The sequence below is a fragment of the Paroedura picta genome, chromosome 13 (genome assembly GCF_049243985.1).
Source record: "Paroedura picta isolate Pp20150507F chromosome 13, Ppicta_v3.0, whole genome shotgun sequence".
NCBI lineage: Eukaryota > Metazoa > Chordata > Lepidosauria > Squamata > Gekkonidae > Paroedura > Paroedura picta.
The window spans coordinates 18,081,202-18,106,060 of record NC_135381.1 but is presented as its reverse complement, the minus strand read 5'-3'; the positions used below and the strand labels follow the sequence as shown (position 1 = coordinate 18,106,060).

Sequence of the window (24,859 nt, the reverse complement as noted above, 5' to 3'; positions counted from 1 at the left end):
GGAGCGAAGTGTCAGCAGGGCTTCTAAAGACGGTAGCCCGGAAGACCTCCCCGAGGGCTTGAGTAGGGAACCCCTATTGGGAGCCTGGCACCCCCTTACCCCTAGTCCCGGAGCGCCCCCCCCCCCCCAGAAGCCAGGCTGGCTGTCTGGCCACCGGCAACCTCCTGCTCGGGCCCGGCGGCCCCCTGGGCGCAGTGGCAGAAGCGAGGCGGGGCCAGGGGCGAGGGCCGAGACATCCCGGAGGCACGCCGAGCCCTCGCTCGACGGCGGGCTCCGAGCGGGCCCGGCTCAGGCGGAGGGGCTGCGAGACCCGAACTCGGCGGACGGGGGAGGCGTGCGGGGGAGGGGGCGTTAGGACCCCGCGCGGGCGGGCGGGCGGGCGGGCGTGGCGACAAGAGCTGCCCCCTTCCTTGCCCGTCGGCTCGCCTCCTTGCCTGGCTCACTCGCTCGGCTGCCGCTGTGCCGGGGAGGGAGGGAGGGAGGGCGGCAGAGATGCCCGCTGGTGGCGCCCCTGCCCCGGACCAGCGCGAAGCGGCGGTGGCGCGCCAGGCGGGAGGGGGCGGCCGGCAGGCGGAACGACACTGCTCGTAACAGCCGCCGCCGCCGCCGGAGCCCTCGGGGAGGACGCGCGGAGCCCCCCGGGAGCGGCCCTCGGCCCCCGCGCTCGCCGCCCGTCCCGCTCCCCCTGGGATGTCCCCCGCGCGGCCGCGTCTGTCTCCCGGCGTCCACCAGGGGCTGCTCCGCGGAGAGGCGGCCCGTCGCAGTCCGCCCCGTCGGGCTCGGGGCCCTTTGCCCGGCGCACCCGCCGGATCGGGGCCGCGGAAGGACGGCGCGCCGACTGCCCTCGGCGGCCAGAAGAGGCTGAGCGAGGACGCCCGGGAGCGGAGGCGAGCGGGGGAGCGTCGCCGGAGCCTCCCTTGATGCCGACGGCGCGGCCCGTCTGGGGGAGCCCGAGCGACGCGCTGAGGACGATGTCCGGGAAAGTTCTCCTGATGTACCTGACCATCTGCCCAGCCCTGCGGATTAGGTGAGCCTCGACGGGCGGGAGGGGGGCTTCCGCTCCCTCGCCCTCCCCCTAAGCCGTCCGGTCCCTCCGCAACCTCGTGGGCAGCTGCAGGTTGGGGGAGGGGGGGGGGTCGGGTTGTAGGTGGCCCTGCGCTTGGAAAGGGAAAAGCCAGCCCGTAGAGAGCAGGGCGGAGGGAAAGGATCGCCCGGCCATCGCTACCTGGCCTCGCTCTTCGTGCCTGTAAAATGGAAGCGCCGAGACGGCCGTTTGCGCGGGGCTTGGCGAAGCAGCAGGTGCGGAGGGAGCAGGCGGCCCAGCTCCGTGGCCTTGACGCCGCAGAAGGGACACGGGGAGGCTGCCTGGAAGAAGAGAGGGGAGGAAGAGGCGCTTCTCAGAAGCGATGACGGATCCTCTGCAGGCGCTGCAGGCTGGTTCTCCCTCCACCCCCCCCCTGGGTGTCTCTCCTGCTTTCATGTCCCTCTGGCTTTTCATTATGTGGACCTCTTTAAACTTGGGGAGGGGGGAACTCTGTTGAGATAGGCTAGAAATCCCCCACCTGCACCTTGAACATCCTTGGACTGTCAAGCCACACTTTTCAAGTCCACCTTTCAGAGCATATCATGTGCTCCCGAACCAAAAAAGACACCTTCGGAGTCCGGATCAAAAGTCGGTTGATGCCAGAAGATGCTCAGATTTGCTCTTTGGAGAGCCTGTGGAGGAGGAGAAATGCTGAAACCTTTCTCCACACCTTTCTGGCTCAGATGCAATGGCCAGTTGATGGGGGTGAGGCAGATTCACTCCACTGAGAGTGCAGGTGTGGCCATGCCTAGTCTGTCCAAAAAGGCATTGTGGCTCCAGCTGTGGCAGGCCAGTGTGTGCGCAGGTGAGCGGAGGCAATGTGCTCCTGCCGCTTTCTCCCCCCCCCCCCCCGGAGTCCGGCTGCCACGTCCCCCACCAGCTACAGAGGAAGGGAAATGTGGCTTCTTCAGCTCCCTGTGCCCAAATATGTTCATATCAGCCCTGAATATCTGGCGGTCTAACCATTTCCTGCAGGCAATTTTTCTGCCCGCCACAGTCCTTGCTTCCTCTGCAGCTGATCTTCCGCACCAAGATGTGGTAGCCAGACAGAGCCCAATAGGACGAATAAGCATGATGCTGCCTGGTACCGAGTCAGACCCTTCGTCTATCAAGGGCAGAACTGAGGCTGACCAGAGACCATTCCACACACGTTGGATAATGCACCTTCAGTGTGCTTTTGCAGCTGGATTTCCCTGTGTGGAACAGGATAATCTACTTCTGAAGTGCATTATCCAACATGTGCAGATGGCAGCTGCTGTCCAGGGTCTCGAGTTGAGCTCTTCCGTATCACCTGCTGCCTGATCCCTTTGGAGAGAGTTGCCAGGAACTGAAGCTGGGACTTTCTTCAAGCCCAGTAGGCACACGGAGGCATTCAATGATCACTTTGTCGGTTCCTGGGCTGAGCAGAGCACTGGTCTAGACAAAAATTCTTGGGTGAAGTCTTGACCATTCCCTGCTTATATTAAGCCCTGGGCTTGGGCAACAGTTTCATTGCAAAGGAAGCTTGCTGCGCCCGGGGTGTAAATGGGGCGGTGGGGGGAGAAGAGAAGAAGTCCAAATGGGAAGAGGTGTTGTTTCCAGTCTTCTTTGCTCTGCTGGTAAGTTTAATGGGGGAAACAGGGAAAGAACATGCTGTCAGCAGATCATTTCCCTCAGCTCTCCAGGGAAGAGAGATTTGACTGGCTGGAGCTAATGGACTAAGCCGACTTAAGGACCATGAAATCCTTCCACAAAGGCTCCTGGGAGGGAGAGGAGGGAGCCCAGGACTGACCCGCAGAGGGCCACCAGGAGCCCCCTCACTCCAGGGCCAGGCGCATCCCGGGCTGCAGGCACTTATCTGTATGCTAATGTTTGCCCCTGCGCTCGGATCAGCCTTGGATCATTTGCATATGTGCAGTCTGCTGGATTGGGTGCAGATTGTATGCAAATGTAAATGCCCGGCTTGTACACAAGGAGCACCGCAGGGAGGGAAAATGGGATTTCCACTCCGCAGCCCTTCTTTCTGGGTTCCCCCTTTGACTTCCCCAAATCCTTAAAGAATGTCATTGGTTCCCTTTGAGTGTCTGGGGGCTGCTTTGGCTTCAGCCAGCCCCCCTCCCTGCCAGCATTTTCAGAATAGTTTTGCTTTGGGTTGATTAATCATCTGTTGTTCTTGTTGTTCTGTTTGTTTTGTTTGGGGGGGGGGGAGAAAGACCTTATGGATTTCAGTACTTGTGTGTCTTAGAGAGAATCAAATGAAGGTGACCGATAATCTCTCCAGGAAAAAACGGGGAGTGGGGGGAGGGGGGCTAACATTATTAAAAAATCATCGGAAAGTGGAGCCAAGCTGTGCAGAGATTGATGGCGATCATTCTATTAGAGAACTGGACACCGTGTCAGAGGGCCGAGCCCTCTATTAAAATGCAATGCAAAATTCAGAGTAGTGTGTGATTAAGTGGCCATTTATCATGTTGATCACTTCCTTCTGTTCTCTGTCCTTCGGATACAAAACAAAGATAACTTACCTTCCTCCAAAGAACCCTGGGTAGCGTACCTCCTTCTCCCCTCCTCCATTTTATTTTCACAACAACCCTGTGAGGTAGGTTAGGTGAGAGAGTGCGTCTGGCCCCAGGACACCCAATGAGCTCCAAACAGAACCTGCATGTCCCAGAACTTGGTCTGACACCTTAACAGTTATAGCATGTTTTTTTTCATACTACATTAGATTTCATACTACATGACATACATTACATACCACATACGACATTCAGATACAGCTGAATTATTTGTGCACAAAGGCCTTGGGACAAGCAGAGATAGAAGGGCCAGAATATCATTGCCCCCAGCATGGGTATTGCATCCGAATTTCAATATCTTACTATGCAGGGGGGACAGAGTGTCTCGAAACCCCCCACAGTGCTTAAAAATGATGTGGAAGATGGAGGCTGCCGTAAGAATCCACAAGAGCCACTGCAGGCCAAACCACGGTCCATGAAGTCTGAGCTTCGTCACTAGAGTTGGTGGCTCATGGAAGGTGATCTGGGAGCTCTCCAGGAGCTCAGGACAGCACTTGCCTTTTGCAGTTCGCAATAACACCCCGGGGGTTCCTTCATGGCCCTGAAAGGATTTCCCAAATGGGTGAGAGTTAACTTTTTTAAAATATAATTTTAAAATTTGTTAAATGCATATCAGGTGGTTATGACCATAGATGGACATGTCGGCCCCTCCCCAAATGGCCAGTGATGGGCCAGGGGGAGGGGGAAGTGAAGGGGCCCTGGGTGGGCATGTCCACCGCTCTGCTTCTCCACCATATTCTGCACGATCTCACCCCTTCTGGGGTTTCTCGAAGCCTGAAAAATGTCTCAGGGTTTCTGAACAGTAAAAAAAAGTCGAGAGCTGTACTAGGTAATAGCCATGAAATTAATGGGGATCTTTTTGGAGCTGTCCAGATGAATGGCCTTCCCAGTGTCTTAGGGCAATGAATTTCATATGTTAATTATTAATTGCATGAAGACAGCTGTACTTTTGTTTGTTCTGAGCCTTTTGGCAATCAGTTTCATTGAATGTCCCCAGACTTATTCTTTGGAAAGAACAATCTCTCCCATTCTCTCAGCGTCCACAATCAATTTACATCCTTGCTGCTCTCCTCCATCGTTTCCCCCCCCCCTCAAGCTTACACCCTCCACCATATCTCTTTGCATCAGCATCATCTAATATTTCCCAAAGTGTCCTACATCATGCACAGAGGGGCCCGTCAGCAGACCACCTAAGCTGGTGAACGGAATAGAACTTTCCTGAGACAGAGCTGGCCCTCCTCCATGGGGATGCTCCGTTCTAGAAGCTGCCAATCAGGCTGCCGTGCACACGCCCACTTCTCGGCCATGATTAGGAGCTGAGGGCAGTGTGCCCTTTCTTGAGCCAAATGCAATTAGGGCCTGCTGAAACTGCATGCTCTTGGGATAATGTCAAGCATTGCCCAAGGAGGGGATGTCAAACTCCATCTGTCCTCTTCTAGGGCTGATCATTCACACAGCTGACACATCCCAACAGAGGGAAGCTATCTCTATGCCGTCCTGGCCCTGTAAGGCCATTGGACAAATCCCCTCTCTGTACAAACACACATCCATGCCCCAAGCTCCAGCAGACTCCTTCTTTTATCTACTACATTCCAGTGCAGGGCTTGGTCAAGAGAGGTGGTTGTTTTGACAAGCAGGTGTTCCAATATGTCAAGCATGGGATTGTCTCCCTCTTTGATTCTCCCTGAGCCATCTGGAGCTGGGCTGCACCTTTCATGAGTTGCCAGATTGAACTGCTCGGGTGCAAAGCAGCATCTCCTCCTTTCTGCTCTGCTCTTGATTGCAAAATGTTTGCTGCGTGTGACATTTCCATTAACAGACACAAGGCATGGCCCCTCCACCTCCCTAATTGCTCTGTGCCTGCAAGAACCAAGCCATCTCTTATTACACCTGGGAAATAGAAGAGCTTCTTGTGCTTATCTTTATTTGGAAAGCAGAGGCAGGGAGTGGAGTCCTTAAACCAGCCACCAGCCTCAAACTGGAAAGCAGGAAGGTTTTACAGTCATGCCGTGGTAAAGGACAGCCACTGTTGTGCCTTTGGGGAGATGTAGCTCAGTGTCAGAGGAGGGACAGATCCTTGCCTAAGACCCAGAAGAACAGCTTCTGGTCAGGATTAACACTGGCAGTTCTAGGCTAGATAGACCATTAATGTGTGACTCATGTTAAAGAAGCACCTTGCATCAACTTGAGAACAATCCCACCTAAGCCATGCAAAAAAGGTTCACTAGGGGTAGTCAACCTGTGGTCCTCTAGATGTCCATGGACTACAATTCCCATGAGCCCCTGCCAGCAAATGCTGGCAGGGGCTCATGGGAATTGTAGTCCATGGACATCTGGAGGACCACAGGTTGACTACCCCTGCACTAGAAGGCCTTTGTAGAGGTTGCCACCAGAATGGTTCTTTGTTGTCTAAGAAAGGCTGGACTCACAATATTTCTCTGGGCTGGACTGATAACCAGGGAAGTTTTTTGAACACTACTTCTGAGCAGTTCATTTTCAGTGAATAAATCTGTGGGAATGTGTATTTAAATAACTAATCAAAACCTCAGTCATTCTCACTAAACCACACTGGAAAATCATCACTCAATACTATTCGTAGATCATCTGCTCTGGTCATCCTTCTGTCACCCGGCTGTCTGACACACAGTTCAAGAGGGTGAGAGGGAGAAGAGATGTTACAGTTGTGTAACCGGCAGGGACTTTTACCAATCAGCAGAGTCGCACACAGGCTATGCCACCAAGAGGCTTGCACTGAGAGGTCCACCTATTCAAAGTGGTGGTTACATCTCCAACACTGCCTGTGCTTGGGTCAGAGAGGAGGGCTTAGATTTGAGGAGTTCCTGTTAGGGAATCGTCCTAACCCCACATTGTTTGCTGTCACTGGTGCTCCTGATTGCTTTTCAGCAGTTATATGGGAGGCCATTCCCAAGTGGCCCAGTATAGCAGGATAGGGGGAGTCTTACAAAGACAAGCAGCTCTTTGGTCCTCCCTTCCAATTAGATGACATCCTGGGATATTTTGTAGATCGTGAAGGAGAGCCTTCTCCCCATTGGCTGTTTTTCACAGTGCGGCTTCATTGCTCTTCCATTATCAGATAGAAATGGAATTATCTCAGTGGTTCTGCACAGTTCTTAATATAGCGCTCAATTTCGGCATGAGCTTGTCATGTCCACCCCCTCACAGCAACTGCGTATTACTGAGCCCTCCCAGGTTTGTGACCAGGAAGCTATCTGAGGAAATTTGCCTGCCCCACTTTTGTTAGCACATTAGTACATGGGGTTTCCCCCATGCATCTTGCAAACATGTGAAGCCGTTGGGGAGAACTGTCAAAAAATCCTTGCTTTTTTGTTGAAAAGGGCAACATTCTAGTCAACATCAAACACCTCCACCCTGTATTGCTTGCTTTCTGTGCTATTCCAGTTAATTTCTATCTGCCTTAGGGACTGTGCATTTTTTAAAAAGAAAGCTATCTGTCAGTGGCTCTATTTATTTACCCTTGCACAGAGATAAACCTAACACTTACAAGCATGTACTTGCAAGCAATCCCCAGCCCAAATTGTGAGCTCACACAGAACACCATAATCGACCTTCCTGATTTCATTTCTCTTTGCTTTCTTAGCATCTGCTCTTTATTTTTTGATTGATCTCTCAAAACTGTTTCACTGGTGTAAGATAAACAGGTAAGGTCCACAGCAGTAGCCCTGCTCTGATTACACACACTCACACACACATAGTCCTTCGAATATGACATGGGTGGCTTGCAACCAAAGCTGGATTGATGCATAGGCTACTGTTGCAGGGGTAAACTGTGGCCCTCCAGATGTCCATGGACTACAATTCCCATGAGCCCCTGCTGGCGCCAGTAGGGCCTCGGATTATGGAGAGATCTAAGCTATAAGGCAGTGGTCCGCAACCTTTTTCAGGCTGCGGACCGGCAGCGGCGGGGAGGGCGATTGCCCGGCCGCACATGCCGCGCATGCGTGGCCGGGTCGCGCATGCACGTTTGTGCCATGCGCTGCTACAAACGTGCATGCGTGGCACTCCCACGTATACGCAAATGTGTGGGAGTGCCACGTACGTGCGTTTGCGGCCATGCATGACGCAAACGTGCATGCGTGACCCGAATCTGCATGCGTGGGGTGCCGTGCATGCGTGTTTGCAGCTGCGCATGGCACAAATGCGCATGTGCGGCCCGGTGTGGCCCTGCGGAGGCAGGGAGCCGCGGCCTTCGCGGCCCAGCACCGGTTGGGGAGCACCACTATAAGGGACTTCTTGAACATAGTTTAGGGCTCTGTCATGTCTGAGGGCCAAACTAGACATGACAATATCCCCATCTCTGGCCCATTTTAAAGCCTGATGAGACATTTTAAAAAGGCTACATGGGCCTGATTCAGTCCACAGTGCCGCGGGATGAGGGAGATCTTGTTTCTGCCCTGTATGTCTTTTCAAGTACCTAAATAGCCACGGCTGTGTGAGTGACAATTTCAACACTTGGAAAGGTTGGGGTGGGGGTGTCTCTCACCTGCCCCACTGCAGGCTCTTGCAGCTGGGGACTCTTGTCACATCTAATCCAGCCTTTAATCTGCCTCTGCCGGCAACGGAGGACGGGGCCTCCTCTGTGGTGGTGCCTCAGATGTCGTTTGCCCTCCCAACAGAAGGTTGCTATGTAGCTTGTTAAGCTTTATGCACCAGGTGGTTTTAAATTTTTCCTTTGCATTTCTCTGACTTATATGTCCTTTCTACTCCTGTTGAGCCCTTGCTGTTGTCATCATTTTTCCTGCTGCTTTTATGTGCTGGATTTCTTTCTTTTATCATTTGCTGTTTCCACCTGGACATCTTACTCTGCTTTGGATTCCTTACAGCAGTGCTGTTTTCGCAAGCAGTTCATGACTATTGCCCTCTTTGGATCTACTGCTGCTTTGCTCCAGTTGCCCCCAGCCTCATTAGGTACGATCCATTCAGAAAAACCACAGTCAACGTGTACTTTTAAACACTGTGTGGATGGGAAGATACATATTCTGCTGACACTGGTACCATTTTGCACCAGCTTGGTATAGTGGTTAGGAGTGCGGACTTTTAATCTGGTGAGCCGGGTTTTATTCTGTGCTTCCCCACATGCAACCAGCTGGGTGACCTTGGGCTTGCCACAGCACTGGTAAAGCTGTTCTGACCAAGCAGGAATATCAGGGCTCTCTCAGCCTCACCCACCTCCCAGGGTGTCTATTGTAGGGAGAGGAAGGGAAGGTGATTGTAAACCACTTTGAGACTCCTTTGGGTAGAGCTGTTCTGACTGAGCAGTAATGTCAGGGCTCTCTCAGCCTCCCCTCCCTCACAGGGTGTCTGTTGTGGGGAGAGGAAAGGGAAGGTGATTGGAAGCAGTTTTGAGACTCCTTCTGGTAGAGAAAAGCAGCATATAATTACCAATTCCTCCTCCTCCTGCTTCTTCTTGCCCCCTCCTAACCTGCCATGGCTGCCATTTCCACTCCTTCAGCAGACAGCTTTAGTCAGGGCTCCACATTTCCCTTTACATTTCCTCAACAAAGGAGCTAAAAACTTCTTTTGGGAAAAAATAAATAATGTTAAAATGCTACAGCAATCTAGGTATTTCCTATTTTTAAAATGGTTGGTGGGAAACCCTCCATTGTTGGGGGAGTGGCAGCCACAAAGTGTTAAGGTGTGGGAAGTACTGGGGAAACTTCCATGGGGACGCTCTGTTGCTGTTATAAACGCCTCTGTGTTCACAACAGCATAGAAATCCGCAGAGACAACTGCATCTGTCTGAGAGCAGCTGTGGCTGTCACTAACTACTGCTTCTTCTGCCAGGTGTGCCAGTAACACTTTGCCATTCAGACTGAACAGGTTAGTACTGCAGTTGTTTTAAAGACCAAACATACTCCCAGAAGCCAGTTCTTTTAAAAGATGGAAGGACTGCAGGGGAAACACTGGTCTGCAACTGCTTGGCAGAGGTATTTTCAAGGTTCCCCTGAAATTTGCAGAAACACATTTCCAGACAAAAAGGCTGGTAGGAACATAGCTGGAAATGAGAGCTTTTTATTGAGACGGGCTTTATTGCAAGTATGTGTTTATTTATATTCTTCCTTGCTTCCATAAGCATAGGAACTGCCCTGCTGGATCTAGTGCAGTGGTCCTCAACCTGGGGGTCAGGACTTCTTCGGGGATCTAACGACCCTTTCACAGGGGTCACGGCACGGCAAGCAACTTGGCAGGGGAGCGCCATCCACACAACAGCCTTGCAGGGTAGATCGAGATAGAGCATTTGTCTGTCTGGAGCAGCGGGAAAGAGTGAGCTCGGCATGGTGGGACAAGAGGCAGAACTGAACTGAGAAACCCCAGAAGAAGAAAAAAACTTATATACAATCATGAACAGTGGATCTTTATGCCATTGGTCAGTTTCGGTTTAATTTCTGTGAAAGAACACTTGCATAATTTTATGGTTGGGGGTCGCCACAACATGAGGAACTGTATTAAAGGGTCATAGCATTAGGAAGGTTGAGAACCACTGATCTAGTCCAACATCCTGTTTCATACAGTGGCCCAACAAATGCCCCCAGAAAGCCTGCCAGCAGACCATGGAGACCAAAGCCTGCCCCTTGGTTGCCCCCTGACCTGTTGTGTTGCCTCTACATCAACTGTTCAATCATCAGCTATCCTCCATTACTTTACCCTTCTTTAAAATCAGCTAAAGTTGTGGTCATCTCTACATCCTATGACAGTGAATTTAGCAAATTGATTACTTCCCTTTGCCCAGAATCTACTCCCCATCATTTTCAGTAAATGTTTATGAGTGAAGACATGGGGTGGGGAGTTCTCTGTATCCATTTTCTCCTTCTCATGCATAATTTTATGAATTCTAGCATTCTCTCCCCCCGCACACAGCCATCTATTCTTGAAACTAAAAAGCCTCAAATTCCTTAGCCATTTTTTGTACTTAAACCCTTGGTCCTTTTGGTTACACCTTTCTGCATCTTTTCCAGTACTACAATATTAAGCGCAAATACACTATCAAATTCAACATTTAAGATTTCCAGGGAGGGGCTATGGCTTAATGGGTGAGCATCTGCTTTGCATGCAGAAGATCCCGGCTTCAAGCCCTGGAATAGGCAATTGGAAAAGCAAGGGCCAGATAATAAACCATGTGAAAGATCTTGACCAGAGACCATGGAGTAGACAATACTGACTCTGGCAGACCAACAGTCTGACTCAGCATAAGGCAGATTCATGTGCTGAAGCACCCCATTCAACACTGAGCAGCCCCCAAATTGTTAGGGTTAGCAATATTGCTCTCTCTGGCCATTATTTATAACTGTAGTGACCATTAGGTAGTGAAATGTCAGTCTTTTGTATATTCTGAAATGGTTGTATGGGACGGGGACTGTTCACAAGATGGGGAACCATTCCACAACAGTCAGCTTCTGGCAGAAGGAGGTCTGAGGCTGCTTTCCTCCTGTGATGTTTACTTGAGAAGGAATTGCTGGTTTCAGCCAGTGAGTTGTGACTGTCCTACATATCATTTTAGAAAGTAAGGAAACATGGAGAACACTGCTTTTTTTTGGGGGGGGGGGGGAGCAGCCATCAATCCTAGCCAGGGCGGGCAGAAGGAGTGACATTGTACTTCTGGACTGTCCAGCAGGGAAAATGGAAGAAGGCTGGTGTAGGATATTCCAGCAATAATAATGTCCTTAACTCAGTGTTAGAGCTACTGCTGCACAAGGCTAAATCCTATAGTTATGATGAAGCACAAATCTGTATGTAGGATGTCTGAGCATAAGGGGCAGATTTACTGGTAGATCCAATGTGAATCCCTCAATAGCTCATCCTGCAAGTTCCTCCCAACTACAAATGCATAAAAGACATGCATCCAGTTGACCCTGGTTCTTGCTGATCCCTTCTCTCATTTGGAAGAGCTAGCCATCTGCTTCTTTGCTTCTCCCCACTGGACATATTTCACTGTGCATGTCCATTGGGCTTTCTTTGTCATACTCCATTGATTTTCCTCCCTTCAGTTCTCAGTTTGCTTTTTGGTCACTGTTTCCCCAGGTTTTCTTCCAATTTCCCCCCTGTTTAGCTTCCATACCAGTCATTCAAGTGTGTACAGATTCCTTCAGATTTTCCCTCCCACCCTTTTGCCACTCCTCGAAGGTCACCCCTCAAACACATTGAGGTCATTCCACCCACTTGACGCCTTCCACCATCCTTTCCCCTTCCTTGTTGTATAAGCTCAATTTTCTACTCATTTTTTAATTTTTAATTTTTTTTACATGCAGCATAAGTCTAACAATATGAGACTATTGCTAGTCTCAGATCACTGAATATAAAAAAAAAATGTAACCAGGAAAATGTTTAGAAGGGGCTACACAAGGTTTAGTTCCCTGCTGATATTGACTTGAAAGGGAGACTGGAGAGGAGGTAAACAGCAGCATCCCCAGTGGAAACAAAAAAGAAGAATTTCAGTTCTGCTTGTAAACAAAATAAAGGAGAGGGATCATCAGCCTGGAATGAAATTGACATGAGATGTAAACAGAGACAGACACTGGGATGTCTAAAGCTTTGAAAATGTTTTTCCTTTTCATGTTTTAGTGAACAAAGTGGGGGGGGGGGAACCATTTTGGCAGTCTCTGGAAACCTAATATTAAAATAGCAGATGAGCCACATGGACCTTCTGCAAACCACCAAATTTAAGAATCACTTGAGATCGTTCCAGTTGGAGGACAGAATGCAATCTGCACAGCACAGGCTCAAAAAACTGCTAAGATCACAACCAGTGTGCAAGATCAATTTGGAGAATCACAAAGAGAAAACCAGGCTGATTTGCAAGAAAGGAAAGGAAATCAGTCTTTCTATGCAGCAGCTCTAGGGTATTGGCAAAAATATCTCCATTTTTTTTTCAGTTTAGTGGCAGAAGGCTTGTAATGCTCTTCAAACCTTCTGCCAGAGGACTTCTTGCCTATATACATTGCAGCCTTGTACAAAGTATGGTAGAGTTGCAGCTGAATTTCCACAAGCCCGCACACGTGCAGACACACACACACATTGCCAGTGGTCACAGCCTGTGATGCCAGTGTCAGTGCGTTCCACCATGCATCCTGCACACTCAACATGTTCGCCCATATTATGAGATCATGTAACTCCTTCCCATTTTTCACAGCAGCCAATACCGTAGCAGATAATTCCCTCGTTCACAACAGTATGGAAAACAGCTTTACAGCTGCTTGTCAGTTTCCAAAAAATACAGGTCAGTTTCAAAATTGGTCTGCATTCCTTTCTGATCCCAAACTAGTGCTAAAAATTCATGTGTAAAACCTGAACCACAAGGGTTTAAATGGAAGGGGCTTGTTGGATGCCATTGCGCATCTGCAATAGGGCACTTGCATAATTTTTTTTTTAACTTTGGCTGCCACCCCCAACACAAGTGACATTCCACCCTGATTTAGAGAAGTGTGGGTTTTTATATTGTAGCTTCAGAAAAAATATACCGGATGAGACCATCTGTATAATATTGCCACAGAATCTGAAGTCAAGATTTAAGGCTTACTGCTCTGAAAATAAAATCAGAGTCCAGTAGCACCTTTAAGACGACAAAGATTTATTCAGAGCATGAGCTTTTGAGTGCTTGCACTTGAAAGCTCTTGCCCTAAATAAATCTTTGTTGGTCTTAAAGATGCTACTGGACTCTGATTTTATTGTGCTGCTTCAGACCAACACGGCTACTCATTAGAATCTGCTCTGAAAATCTTCACCAAAGAGTATGTGTTGTTGTTGTTGTTGTTGTTGTTAGCCATTCAGTCATGTCCAACTTTTGGCGATCCCATGGTATAGTTGTCACCACAATCCACGATCCCACACCACCTCCCTCAGCAGTGCAATGTTGTGTGTGTGTGGGCAATGAGCCAATAAGTGGCTGGACAGACTTTCTGGCCTAGAAAAGTGTTGCACCTCCAAACCAGAGTAAAAAAGGTTGGCAGCGGGACATGAACAAGTGAACAAGATGAAATGTTTTCATCCCACTATAAAAGCACAGACAAGTGCCAGGTTGGAAAAGGCTTGTTGACCCGAGTGGCCTTCAAACGACCTGGCAAAGCAGACTAGCGGGGGGGGGGGGGGTGGATAGTAAACGTCGGTTTTGATCTAATCCATGAAACGGAAAAATCTCTGGATGTTGACATCAGCTTTCAAAATGTACCTTTTTTAATGAGCTGAATCATTATACTAAATATAATATGCTTCTGGTCAATTGCCACTTAATATGAAATGCCAGCATTCTCCATGCCAGGTAACAGATACTGTAAAATGATGGCTGCAGCTGCAAGTTCTTTGTATGTCAACTATAATATATTCATGGAACATTTAGTGTATGTTCATATGCCCAGAGAATACTTCCTACCCACATTTAATGAGGAAGCAGCTTTGGAACAATTTTTTGCTGCTCTTGAACCTCCTGTTTTCTACCCACTTCTACCTATCTTTTGTTGGTTTGTTTGTGTTGAGAGAGAACGTCCTCTTTATCTCGTAACACTATAATTCATGCTCACGCATTGAACCAGGTAGTTGCCAGGGGACAGACAAAAGGAAGTTCCTCTTCATATACCCCAGAATACAGATTTTACTGCCACAAGACATAATGATGGCCACTAGCTCAGTTGCCTTGGTAAGGGAGCTGGTCAGATTATTGTAAAGGTAGAAGTATATCGATGATTATTAGCCCTGAAAGTTAAATGGATCTTCCTTGTTTGAAGGCAGTCTACCTCTGGCATACCAGTTACTTGGAGGACAGTCAATTGGAGAGGCTTCTGCTGGAGATAGAATACTGTACTAGATGGACTCTTGGCCTGATCCAGCAGGATTTTTCTCTCGTGCTGCTCTTTTTACACTCCTCCTGTTTTCTGCAGGGCCGAGAGCACAGAGGAATATGACTACGATTACCTCAGCACCAATAAAACGTGGGTCCTGACCCCCAGAGCCCAGGAAACAGATGCTACCCACATCCTCAACTCCCTGCTCCAGAATTATGACAACAAACTGAGGCCTGATATCGGCAGTAAGTGTTGCTCTCAAGGTCTTGGTGGAATGAGAGTTCTTCTGAGGAATGGGGATTCCTAACAAACAAAGAAAATTCTGGGCTGTGTGGCCATGGTCTGGCCATTTTGGTCCCTGACATCTTTCCAGTCACTGTGGCTCGCCTCTTCAGAGGTAGGACATGGCAAGATGGGAATCTCTCCCTGCCAAATCTCTCCACACCTTGCCATGTCCTACCTCTGAAGATGCCACCCACAGTTACTGGCAAAACATCAGGAAGGAAGATTGCCAGACCAGGGCCACACGATCTGGAAAATCTACAACAACCAGTTGACTCCACCTTGGACAATTCATCAAAATTGAGTGTCTTTGCACTCTTGCTTTGCGGTATATTATTACCTTCCAGCACAAGGTAATGTGCTGGAGGTCAGGAAGAGACCTGAAGGCAAGACATTATCAACTTAACCAAATAAGGGTAATAGAGACTCCAGGAAGCCCTGCCCAGAATTACACCTAAATCCAATGAAATCAATGGACTTAGAAGGATGTGACACTGGTTGTTAACTTCCCACTTACCCTTCTGAAGCATCCCTCCCTTTTCTGAGTGTTTCTCCATGAACAGGTGGGATAGAACCTTTAATTTGTTTAAAACTGAAAGGAAATTAAAGCTGATATCACAAAGGAAAAATGATTACTAGGGTGGATAGGATTGAGATCTTGTCAAAATCTGGGTAACGTTGAAGGTTTGTGTGGGGGAATGAATAAGGACAAAGAAAGCTCCAGCATCTTTGGAACTCTGTTCTGTCACAGTATGTTGGTTTGTCTTTAAGAATGATAGAATTCTTTGATGTTTCCTTCTGCTCCCTTTGCTCCCTCCACCCCCAACTACAGGAATGTTTTGCCTAGCAATCTAGTTGAATTGTATTGGTTGGTTCCGATTAACTGTGGCTCTCTGGGAGTCTAGGGCAAAGAAAAGGCTTTGTGAACACCTGATATGCAAGGAAGTTTAATACGGAAGTGCCAAAGCCATGTATGATATTCCTCCATCACATTCTCAAGAGACCGGCAATGATCTTGGTGGATAACAGTTAGCCACACTGGAAATATGGTCTCTAAAACCCTTTAGTTACAAGGCAGTTTTTCACAGACAATAAATAACACACTTTCAGTCCACTTCCAATGCAATTTGCAACTGGATTTTACTGTATGAAATGGCAAAATCCACTTGTAAATATCACTGAAGTGGATTGAAACTGCATTATTTAGCGTGTGAAAGTGCCCTTAGAGAGTGAGATAATAAACATGGGTAATTCCTCCTCCTTCTCACCTATTCACCCTCCTTTGCCAAGCTGATTTCTGCACACCCAGTTCACCTCTGTGGAGTTCAGGCCCCTACCGCCATCCTCTAGGGAGAAACCAATCTGTGACACAAAGGAAACATGGTTTATAAGGGTCCACGTTCAATTCTTTGGCACTGGAGAGCAGGGCCAGTGGAAAGCTTATGCCTGTAATGGCAGGCAAGTCTCTGCTTAGTTCTAAGCCCATGGGTCAGTCAATGTACAGGTCATTAAATGAGTATGAAGGGGAGACCTCCCACAAGAGAGCAGGGTTTTGTTTTGTTTTTTATAACAGCTGTAACTGAGCAGGATCAACAAGTGGCTGGACACTGCCTTTTCCCCCATCCTCTTTATTGTGGAAAGTGCCATCAAGTTGCAGCCAGTTTTCAGCTACCCTGTAGAGCAGGGATGGCCAACTGTAGCTCTCCAGATGTCCATGGACCACAATTGCCATGAGCCCCTGCCAGCATAATATAATTCCATGGGCATCTGGAGATCCACAGTGTCTCCAAGGCAAGAGACAAACAGTGGTGATTTGCCATCACCTGCCCCTGCATAGCGACCCTGGACCTCCTTGGTGGTCTCTACCCAAGTCTGCTTAACTTCTGAGATCTGATGAGATTGACCAAGACTGGCCATCCATGTAGAGTATCCTCTTTACAGAAAGGCTTATTTCCTGCAAGAGGTCTTTCCTGCCTTCCTCTCTGTTTCTCATGTCTTCCACCCCTTGATGACTTCCTTAGCACGGAACCTTTTGCATAGCTGATCCATGACTTTTCGGGTCTCTTTTCCAGTCAAGCCCACTTTTATTGATGTGGACATCTACGTAAACAGCATTGGACCTGTCTCTGTGATCCACATGGTGAGTGTTGAACCTGCTGGATAATTGGTGCAAAGCAATAGGAACAGGGGTAGGGATTGGGGTGGAAGGGATTGTCCAGTATAAGGAAACAAGTTTTCATCACTCTCAACCCACTCTTTGCATCCATTGCCAATGTTCACCTCATCTTTGGCTTCTCTGGTCACCAACCTTTCCGCCCTTTTGAATAGAGCTTGCTTCTCCCTTACTGATTTAGCCTCCTCCCTCCCCTAAGCTTTTGCTACATTTCCATCCTGTGGCTCTTTCCTCTGGGTACTAAAGTTTACCCAGTTTGCCTTGAGCACCTTGAGTAATTTCTATGCATTTGATTCTGTCTGTCATGCAAGACCTGAGCAGCCACATCACAGGCACACGTTCTCAGTTGCAAGTTCACTTATTTATTTATGTATAGATAAAATATTTACGTCCTACCTTTCACTTCAAAGAACATCTGAGGTGTCTAACAAATAAGGGGAGTGGGCTGTGTCTCAATGGCAGGACATTTGGTTTGCATGCGGAAGGCCTCAGCTTCAATCCTCTGCACTTCCAGGTAAAGATGAAGTGAAAGATCTCTACCTAGGACTTTTGGAGAGCTGCTGCCAGTCAGAATAGACAGTACTGACCTTGATGAGACAATACTCTGATTCAGTAGGCTCAATCGACTCAGTAAAAGGTCTCTTCATGTTTTCAGTATAATAATATCACTCACAAACTCTAGCAATAATAAAATGAATCCAATGAGTGGCAATGAGAACAGCAACCATAGAATCATCACAGAAGAATGGAGTTGGAAGGGACCTCGTGGGTCATCTAGTCCAACCCCTTGCGCTATGCAGGACAATCACAACCCTATCGCTCATCTACTGTAACTTGCCACCCCCTTAAGCCTTCACAGAATCATCCTCTGTCAGATGGCTATCCAGCTTCTGTTTAAAAATCTCCAAAGATGGAGAACCCACCACCTCCCGAGGAAGCCTGTTCCACTGAGGAACCGCTCTAACTGTCAGGAACATCTTCCGGATGTTGAGACGGGATTTTTTTAAAATTAATTTCATCCCATTGGTTCTGGTCCATCCCTCTGGGACAAGAGAGAACAGCTCCACTCCATCCTCTATATCAGCAGCCCCCAACATTTTTCGGGCCAGTGAATGGTCCGCGGGGGGGGAGGGGGGAGAGGGTGGCCCAGGTGCCGGTGCACCGGCAGGTGCAAACGGGCATGCGTGGAACTGCCGTGCAAATGTGCATGTGCGGAGCTGCCGCACCGGCGCATTTGTGCCCACCGGTGCTTGCGCCTCCCTCCCCCCCTGCAGCACGGTGCTAGCTGCGCTGGGAGCATTTGGCCGCTTTGTCGAGCTGCCGCACCTGTGCGTTTGCGCCTACTTGCATGCTGGCGCCCACACCTTCCTCCCCCCCTGCCCTGCAGCACAGCATTCCCCTGATCCAGCAACATAGTCACTTTCTTGAAAAAAGAGATAAGGTTGGTCTGACATGACATGTTCTTGCAAAATGCGTGCTGAATCTTAGAAATCACAGCTCCCTGTTTACAGCAACCACACCAAATCAGGTCTCTCTGGCTAAAGCTCCGCAAAAGGATGGTCTTCTTCTGGCATCCGATGACCCAGAGAGAATGTGTCAATAGTCTGTGGGGAGGAAATTCCATCAGGAGGGCTCCACCACAAAGAAGGACCTTTCTTATTGTGACCAGTTTCTCCTCTAAAGCTAGAGAAAGAGCCTCACTAGACATTTCGAATTGCAGGACAAGTTGGTAAGCAATAGGGCTGTCCTTCCCATTATCATAAGCCCTTTCCCTGTTTGAAAACATCAAGCCAGCAAACGAGACCCCCTAACGCCCAGGGTCCTCCTGTTAGTTAAGCCTTTCAGATCTAGTCTTACCCTTTGGTGTAGCAGAGAACAAGTCCTTGCCCCTTTGGGAAAAACATCAAAACTTGGAAGTTTCAGAAGTTACATTTTATCATTTAAAAATATTTTAAAAAGGAATATTTTAAACTCTATTGTATGTCAGCAAATTGTTGCTTTTTAAAACTCCAAAACATAATGATTGTTGCTTTTCCACCCACTGAATTCCACTCAGCAAGCATTTCAAGGTCACAGCCCTGCTTGTTTCTGGTATTTTGTCTTTTCCCATAAACTGGGTCAAACTTCTAGAGAGGGAAGTTGTTGACCAGGATATCTAGCTAAGCATGCTGGGTGAACCAGGAGCGTCAAAGACCAGGACAGTGCTTGAAAACTGGACTCTATTCCCATGGCGAAAATGGCACACATCTGGTGACTCTCACTGTGATGTGCAGAAGTGTTCAGGTGGAAAATCACCTCGACCACAGCATTTGTTAAAATGCATGGTTGGCAGGAGTGGGCCAATGCAGAGGGTTGTGAGCCCCATGGGACAGCAATGCACCTGAATCACAGCTGGCTCAGAGTTCCTTTCCTAGAAGATGCAGATGTATCTAGCATAGGAAAGCCTTGTCCTTTGATGAAGGCTCAGCCTTTCCTTTGCATTTATCTGACAGCCCAGGATCTTACAAACAGCTGACATCTTGGGTAGGGGGTGATGTGACATAGAGGGCAGGGAGCCTACACCACAAAGAGAAGTCGGCAATGTGCCAAACTCAACTGCTGATCTGGAGCTTTGCGCTGGGCATGTCTTTTGAGCTCTCTACCATCAATCATTCAGTGGAGGCAGAGCCTGTGTTGTCATTGTTCAGACTGTCTCTAAAGAGATGCAAAAGCTGAGCAGGACAAGAGCTGTAATTTCAGAGCAGCAGGAAGGGAGGTACCGGGAAGGTCTCAGCGGTACAGATCTGCTCTGAAAGAGAAAAGGATGTCCTTCTCTTCACCTCTTGGGGGACATCTGGTCAAAATATCAAGAGGAATTTTAATCCAATGCAGTAGGTGATGTCCATCTCATTGGGGATAGGGTGCATGACTGACATTTTGCTTTGGTCCAATAGCCAAATGACATTTTGCTTTGGTCCATGAAGCCTGTGCTCCACACTTTCAGGTCAAGTGACACTGATGAGTGTCCTTGAGGGGGGATCTCTGAGCAGCAAATATGCCTTAGATGCAATCTCTTCTCAGAAAAGACGGATGCTAAATTGTGGGGGAATTGAACAGCCAGTTTGTTGTGTCTTTGGGTCTTTTTCGAAACTAAATTAACATTTGAATGCAACCGGGTCGCACATGCGCATTTGCGCCATGCGCGGGAGTGCCGTGCATGTGCGTTTGTGACCGCACATGCACGTTGCGCATGCGCGGCCCTGCTTCCCTCTCCCCTCCACACAAAAAGAAGCTTGCCAGTCCGCAAGCTAATCGTCCACTTTTGTGGCCGATTTGCTTGCGGCCTGGGAAGTTTCTTACTGGGGTGGGCGGGGAGAGGGAGCCATGGCCCGGTGGTTGGGGAAAACTGCCTTAAGCGATCTACTATCCCTATCCAATATCTATCCCAGCTTTCCTCAGGAAGGAACTACAGCAGAGTTTCTCAACCTTCCTAATGCCACGACCCTTTAATACAGTTCCTCATGATGTGGTGACCCCCAACCATAAAATTATGCCAGTGTTCTTTCACTGGAATTAAACCAAAACTGACCAATGGCATGAAGATCCATTGTTCATGATTAGGTATATGAATTGGTTTTTTTTCTGGGGGTTCTCAGTCCAGTTCTGCCTCTTGTCCCACCATGACAATCTTGCTCTTTTCCACTGCTCCAGACAGACAAATGTTCTATCTTAATCTACCCTGCAAGGCTGTTGTGTAGACCCCCCCCTAGCCAAGCAACTTGCCTTGCCACGACCCCTGTCAAAGGGTCATTTGACCCCCAAGGGGGCCTGACCCCCAGGTTGAGAACCACTGAACTAGAGCTACACCTACATCCTGCATAATCTAAAACAGTGACTTTGGGCCAAATAGCCCCTTGAAAGTTTTTTTTCTCCCTCCTAGGTAAACTTTAGGCTTTATCAGCTGTTCTACATTTCTTCAGCTTAACAGAGTTATTTTGATGTAGTGCTAATAAGAGTCCTTTGCAAATCATATCCTTAACTTTTCTTTCTTTCTTTCTGCTTTTGGTAAATCATTTGCAAAACAGTCCAGGATTAATCGTGTTCACATGAGTGGGCACATGCGGAGGCGTGGGTAGGGGAAGCGAGGTCCAGAAAGAGCCTGTTTTTCAATTATATTTTTGCTGACTGCTGTAGTTTATTGGCAGGATTTGTGGCTGTTTTGCTTTGGAATGGTTTTATAGTTATGGATGGCAGCTCTGTTGGGTGTCAAGGGCAGGCAGACTCTTTGGATCTGCTTGGCTTTATGGCTACTAGAAACAGAAGAAATCAGTCAGAAAAAAACAAGGGCCTGTCAAGTGTACTAGGGAACAAAAATTGCATGGCCCCAAAGGCCAAAGTCCTGTTTTGCTCATGACCACTTCTGCTCCCTTCCTGAAGAGCTGTTTGCAGATCTCCCATTTTGTGCTCTTCTGATTTGGAGCAATTCCCCCACTTCAGTGCTCCAGGCAGTTCCCTGCAGGTTAATTTCCATAAGTGCAGAGCAAGTGGGACACTCACATTCTTGTATTAACAGTTTTCAGGATCGGTAAGGCATCTGATATGAGCCTTTTGTGGCGCAGGGTGGTAAGGCAGCCAACATGCTGTCTGAAGCTCTGACCATGAGGCTGGGAGTTCAATCCCCTGCACACAAAAAATGGACGATTCCAAAACAGTGACGAAAGAGACAGAATCTATCCAGTGGCTTAATAAAGCATAAGAAGATAAAAAGTCTCTTATGTTATTTATTTAGGCTTTGACTCTGCCAAAACGGTCTCTAGATTTGTTTTCCATTTTCAGTCTGGCTTTCGTCAGTGGCAATGAGTCCGTCCTTGTTAACATTTGAATATAATTAGGCAAACACTCCTGTATCACAGCCTTGACTCTCCATGATACATGGATGAGACCATTTCAAGCAACCGTGTCCAGAAGCATCTCTAGAGAATATCTCTTTATTTTAGTTAGTTCATTTCTATCCTTGGCTTTCTCCAGGGAGCTCAGGGTGGTTTGAGTTGAACTGTCTATTTTTTATTTTATCCTCACAACAACCCTGTGAGGGAGGTTAGGCTGAGAGAGAGTACGACTTGCCTAAGGTCCCCAGAACACTTCATGGACATTTGAATCTGGGGTGTAGTCTGCAAAGGGCTTTTTACCCAGTCCCAGTTCAAATGAATCCCTCCTGTCTACACTGAATTCGATTTCCATTTTGATTTTGGGCACTTTAAATTTTCCCTCTGCAACATTCAAGATTTATCTGGCGTGACCCTACAATTCCCCTGTGATATCCAGAAGTGGATATAACCCTCAATATTTGAAAACCCAGCATCAGGAAGTGTGTAGATTTTTGCTTTTTTTTTTTAATTAACTCCCCTTGCAGCAAAGCAAAGCAGTCTTCCCTGATTGGCCAGGGCGTCAGTTCAAAGACTTGGTTCCAGGTTACAAGGCTTCCCTTAAAGTAACTGTGCTCCAGAAGCCCTAACTTCTTTCAGCAGAGATTTGCCTCTTGGATTTATTCCCCCCCCTCCTCTGCTGTTTCCAATCCTCCCCCCTTCAAGAAAAGAAAAAAGAGCCTCCTGCTGCACTTGGCTCCCACTCTGAGCTTCCCCAATCAAGTGCAGAACACTTTCTGTTTCAATTGGGGGGCGGGGGTAGAGGAAGACCTGAGTTCAAATTGATCTGAATTCAGCTGAATCCACAACGGAAAAAAACAAAGTAAGTGCAGAATCAGCCTGGGTCTCCCAAATGCTAGTCGAAAACTTTAACTGGTATCCCCAGCTGGCCATGCCAGCTCAGTCTGCAACTGACTTGTTGCAAAGTCAGACTATTGGAGGAAGGAAAACCTGCCACATCACAAACCAATCTAAGTTTGATTTAATGGCTGACTCAACACCCCATCTGTATGTTTGGCAGGATCTGGCAAATAGGGCCATAAACCGCTGTGGAAGTCGACTGAACAGGGAACAACAGACCTCTCTCTGCTCTCTCTCCTCCTTCCCCACTTGGTTGTAAGGGGGAATGCTGAAGGAAGAGGACAATGGAGACCCATTGAGCCACCTCAAAGCCCCCCCTCCCACCTCTGCCTTCCACTAGAGCAGGCTCAGCTAATCCCTGTTTCATTGTCAATTGCTTATTCAGAGGGGTGAAGAGACCCCTTTGCTGTTAAACCTCCCAACATGTGTTTTCAATAAGCCATCAGCAGTTCTTCAGCAAACAATAAAAACCTTCTTAAAGCCATAATGCTGAACCTCTTTGCTGTGGTTGCTGTGGTGCATACTAACTAAGTGGAGGGAGGAACCAGCTTTCATGGGAGCAGAGCCTACCAGAAGCAGCGCCACTTTGAGAACGGGGGGGCGGGTGCCGGGGAGGGGGGAATCTACAGCCAGACTCCGCTGAAACTGGTCAATCTTAAGCATTCACTTTTGTGTGCTGTTGTATACTCTCCGGACCGTGAACCAAGGGCAAAGGGCATTCAAATATGATTAAGGTAGATAAATTACAAATCCGGTCTGTGCTAAACTTGAATGAGCAGAGTTGCAGAGCTGTTCCCATCAAGATCTGGACAGCAGCTTTTCCCAAATGAAAGCAAACAAGAAGAGCACAGACCCTAACAAAGCAAATGTAGACCGCGGCGATACAGCAGAACTCTGAGCCGCAAGTTGTGAATGAGAGAAAATGAATCATACAAAAGGCCTGGAGTCCATCTATAGCAGACAGCCAGCCAACGAGACCGTGGGGTCACCACATGGCTCAGATGTAAAAGGTGAATCAGCAAAGGAAGGGCAATGTGTCGAGCAGCTAAATGGACACTTTATGGCTCTTCAGTGTTTCCCTCCATGGAGAGCGATTTGTTGATTTGAAAATGGGCAGCCTGAAGCTACCACTTTTTGGCAGTGCTGTTAAAGAAGGGGCTAGAGAGGATCTCCTGTGCACCTGTCCCCGAAACTGAATCAGTTCATGCCAGCCACTTTTTTCGCCTCTTCAAACTTGGAAATGAGCTGTGAAAGGATTCAGTCTATGAGGGAAGGGGATGTAGTGAAATAAGGCAGTGGGACAGCACCAGTCCCCCCTGTGTGAGTCTTTTGCCCTTAAAAAAAGTTAGCCCTCTCCTAAATTCATGAGAAATTAACAAATGAGCCTGACTGCCCCTAAGATGTATAATTTTGTCCGTATATAAAAGTGATAAAGGGTAAGGCTTTCCAAAAAAAATAAATAAATCTGGCATGAACTGCACTAAGCTTTTCCTGTGATATCCTCTGGGGAGGAACATCTGTTGTGGGGCAAACACATCTGGATTAAAAGTGTTGTTCTTAAAGGTGCCATTTGACTTGAACTTTGTTTATCCAGATTCACTGTTTGCATTTCTGTTATCAGTCCTGTGCATGAGAACCTTCTCTGTCCAAAGAGGGATCCCCTCAGTGTTCCTTTTAAAAAATAGCAAATGTGCCCCATCAGACAGTATCTGTGCTAGATTTTTAAGCTCTGCTGCCTCTCCTCTGTCTCCAGCTTCTACTGGAGCCTTCCAAAAACTACTGAATCTGGCTCAAAGAGAGGGCTTATGAAGTGCAGTTCCTTTGGCACGTTTCCAGTGTGCTAGAGGGCAGAGTCCTATTCTAACTGAAGACTATCCATTCTTTGATGTGAGGTGCTGGGCTCTTTCATGAACTTTGATCCATCACATGGCCTCACCATAGAGGAGGTCAGCAAGCAGTTTTCAAGCAGCAGTTGGATGGGTACTTATCATGGATGCTTTAGGCCAGGGGTCCCCAACCTTTTGGCTCATGGGGCCGCATTAGCATGCCCCAATATTGCTATTGTATTTTTTGCAAGAAAGGGACAGGATGAATAGCAGTAGATGGTTCCTCTTGAGGCAGGAAGAACAGCACGGGTCAGAGGGGAAATGCCCTGAGGGTGATAGCAGCAGACAAGCAGGTTGGAGGGC

At 48.2% G+C, this 24,859-nt stretch overlaps 1 protein-coding gene across 2 annotated transcripts in view; it reads left to right on the top strand.

The window, feature by feature from the left end:
- The first annotated feature begins 397 nt into the window (after positions 1–397).
- Positions 398–24,859, top strand: part of LOC143822709 (gamma-aminobutyric acid receptor subunit gamma-4) — a 41,980-nt gene continuing 17,518 nt past the window's right edge. Inside the window, exons 1-3 of one of the 2 annotated variants that reach the window (XM_077308174.1) lie at positions 398–1,027; positions 14,547–14,695; positions 16,805–16,872. In XM_077308174.1, coding sequence (XP_077164289.1) covers positions 921–1,027; positions 14,547–14,695; positions 16,805–16,872 — 324 coding nt within the window. In that variant the 5' untranslated portion in view covers positions 398–920. The remainder of the gene's footprint in view (positions 1,028–14,546; positions 14,696–16,804; positions 16,873–24,859) is intronic. The other variant, XM_077308175.1, reaches the window with a different exon arrangement.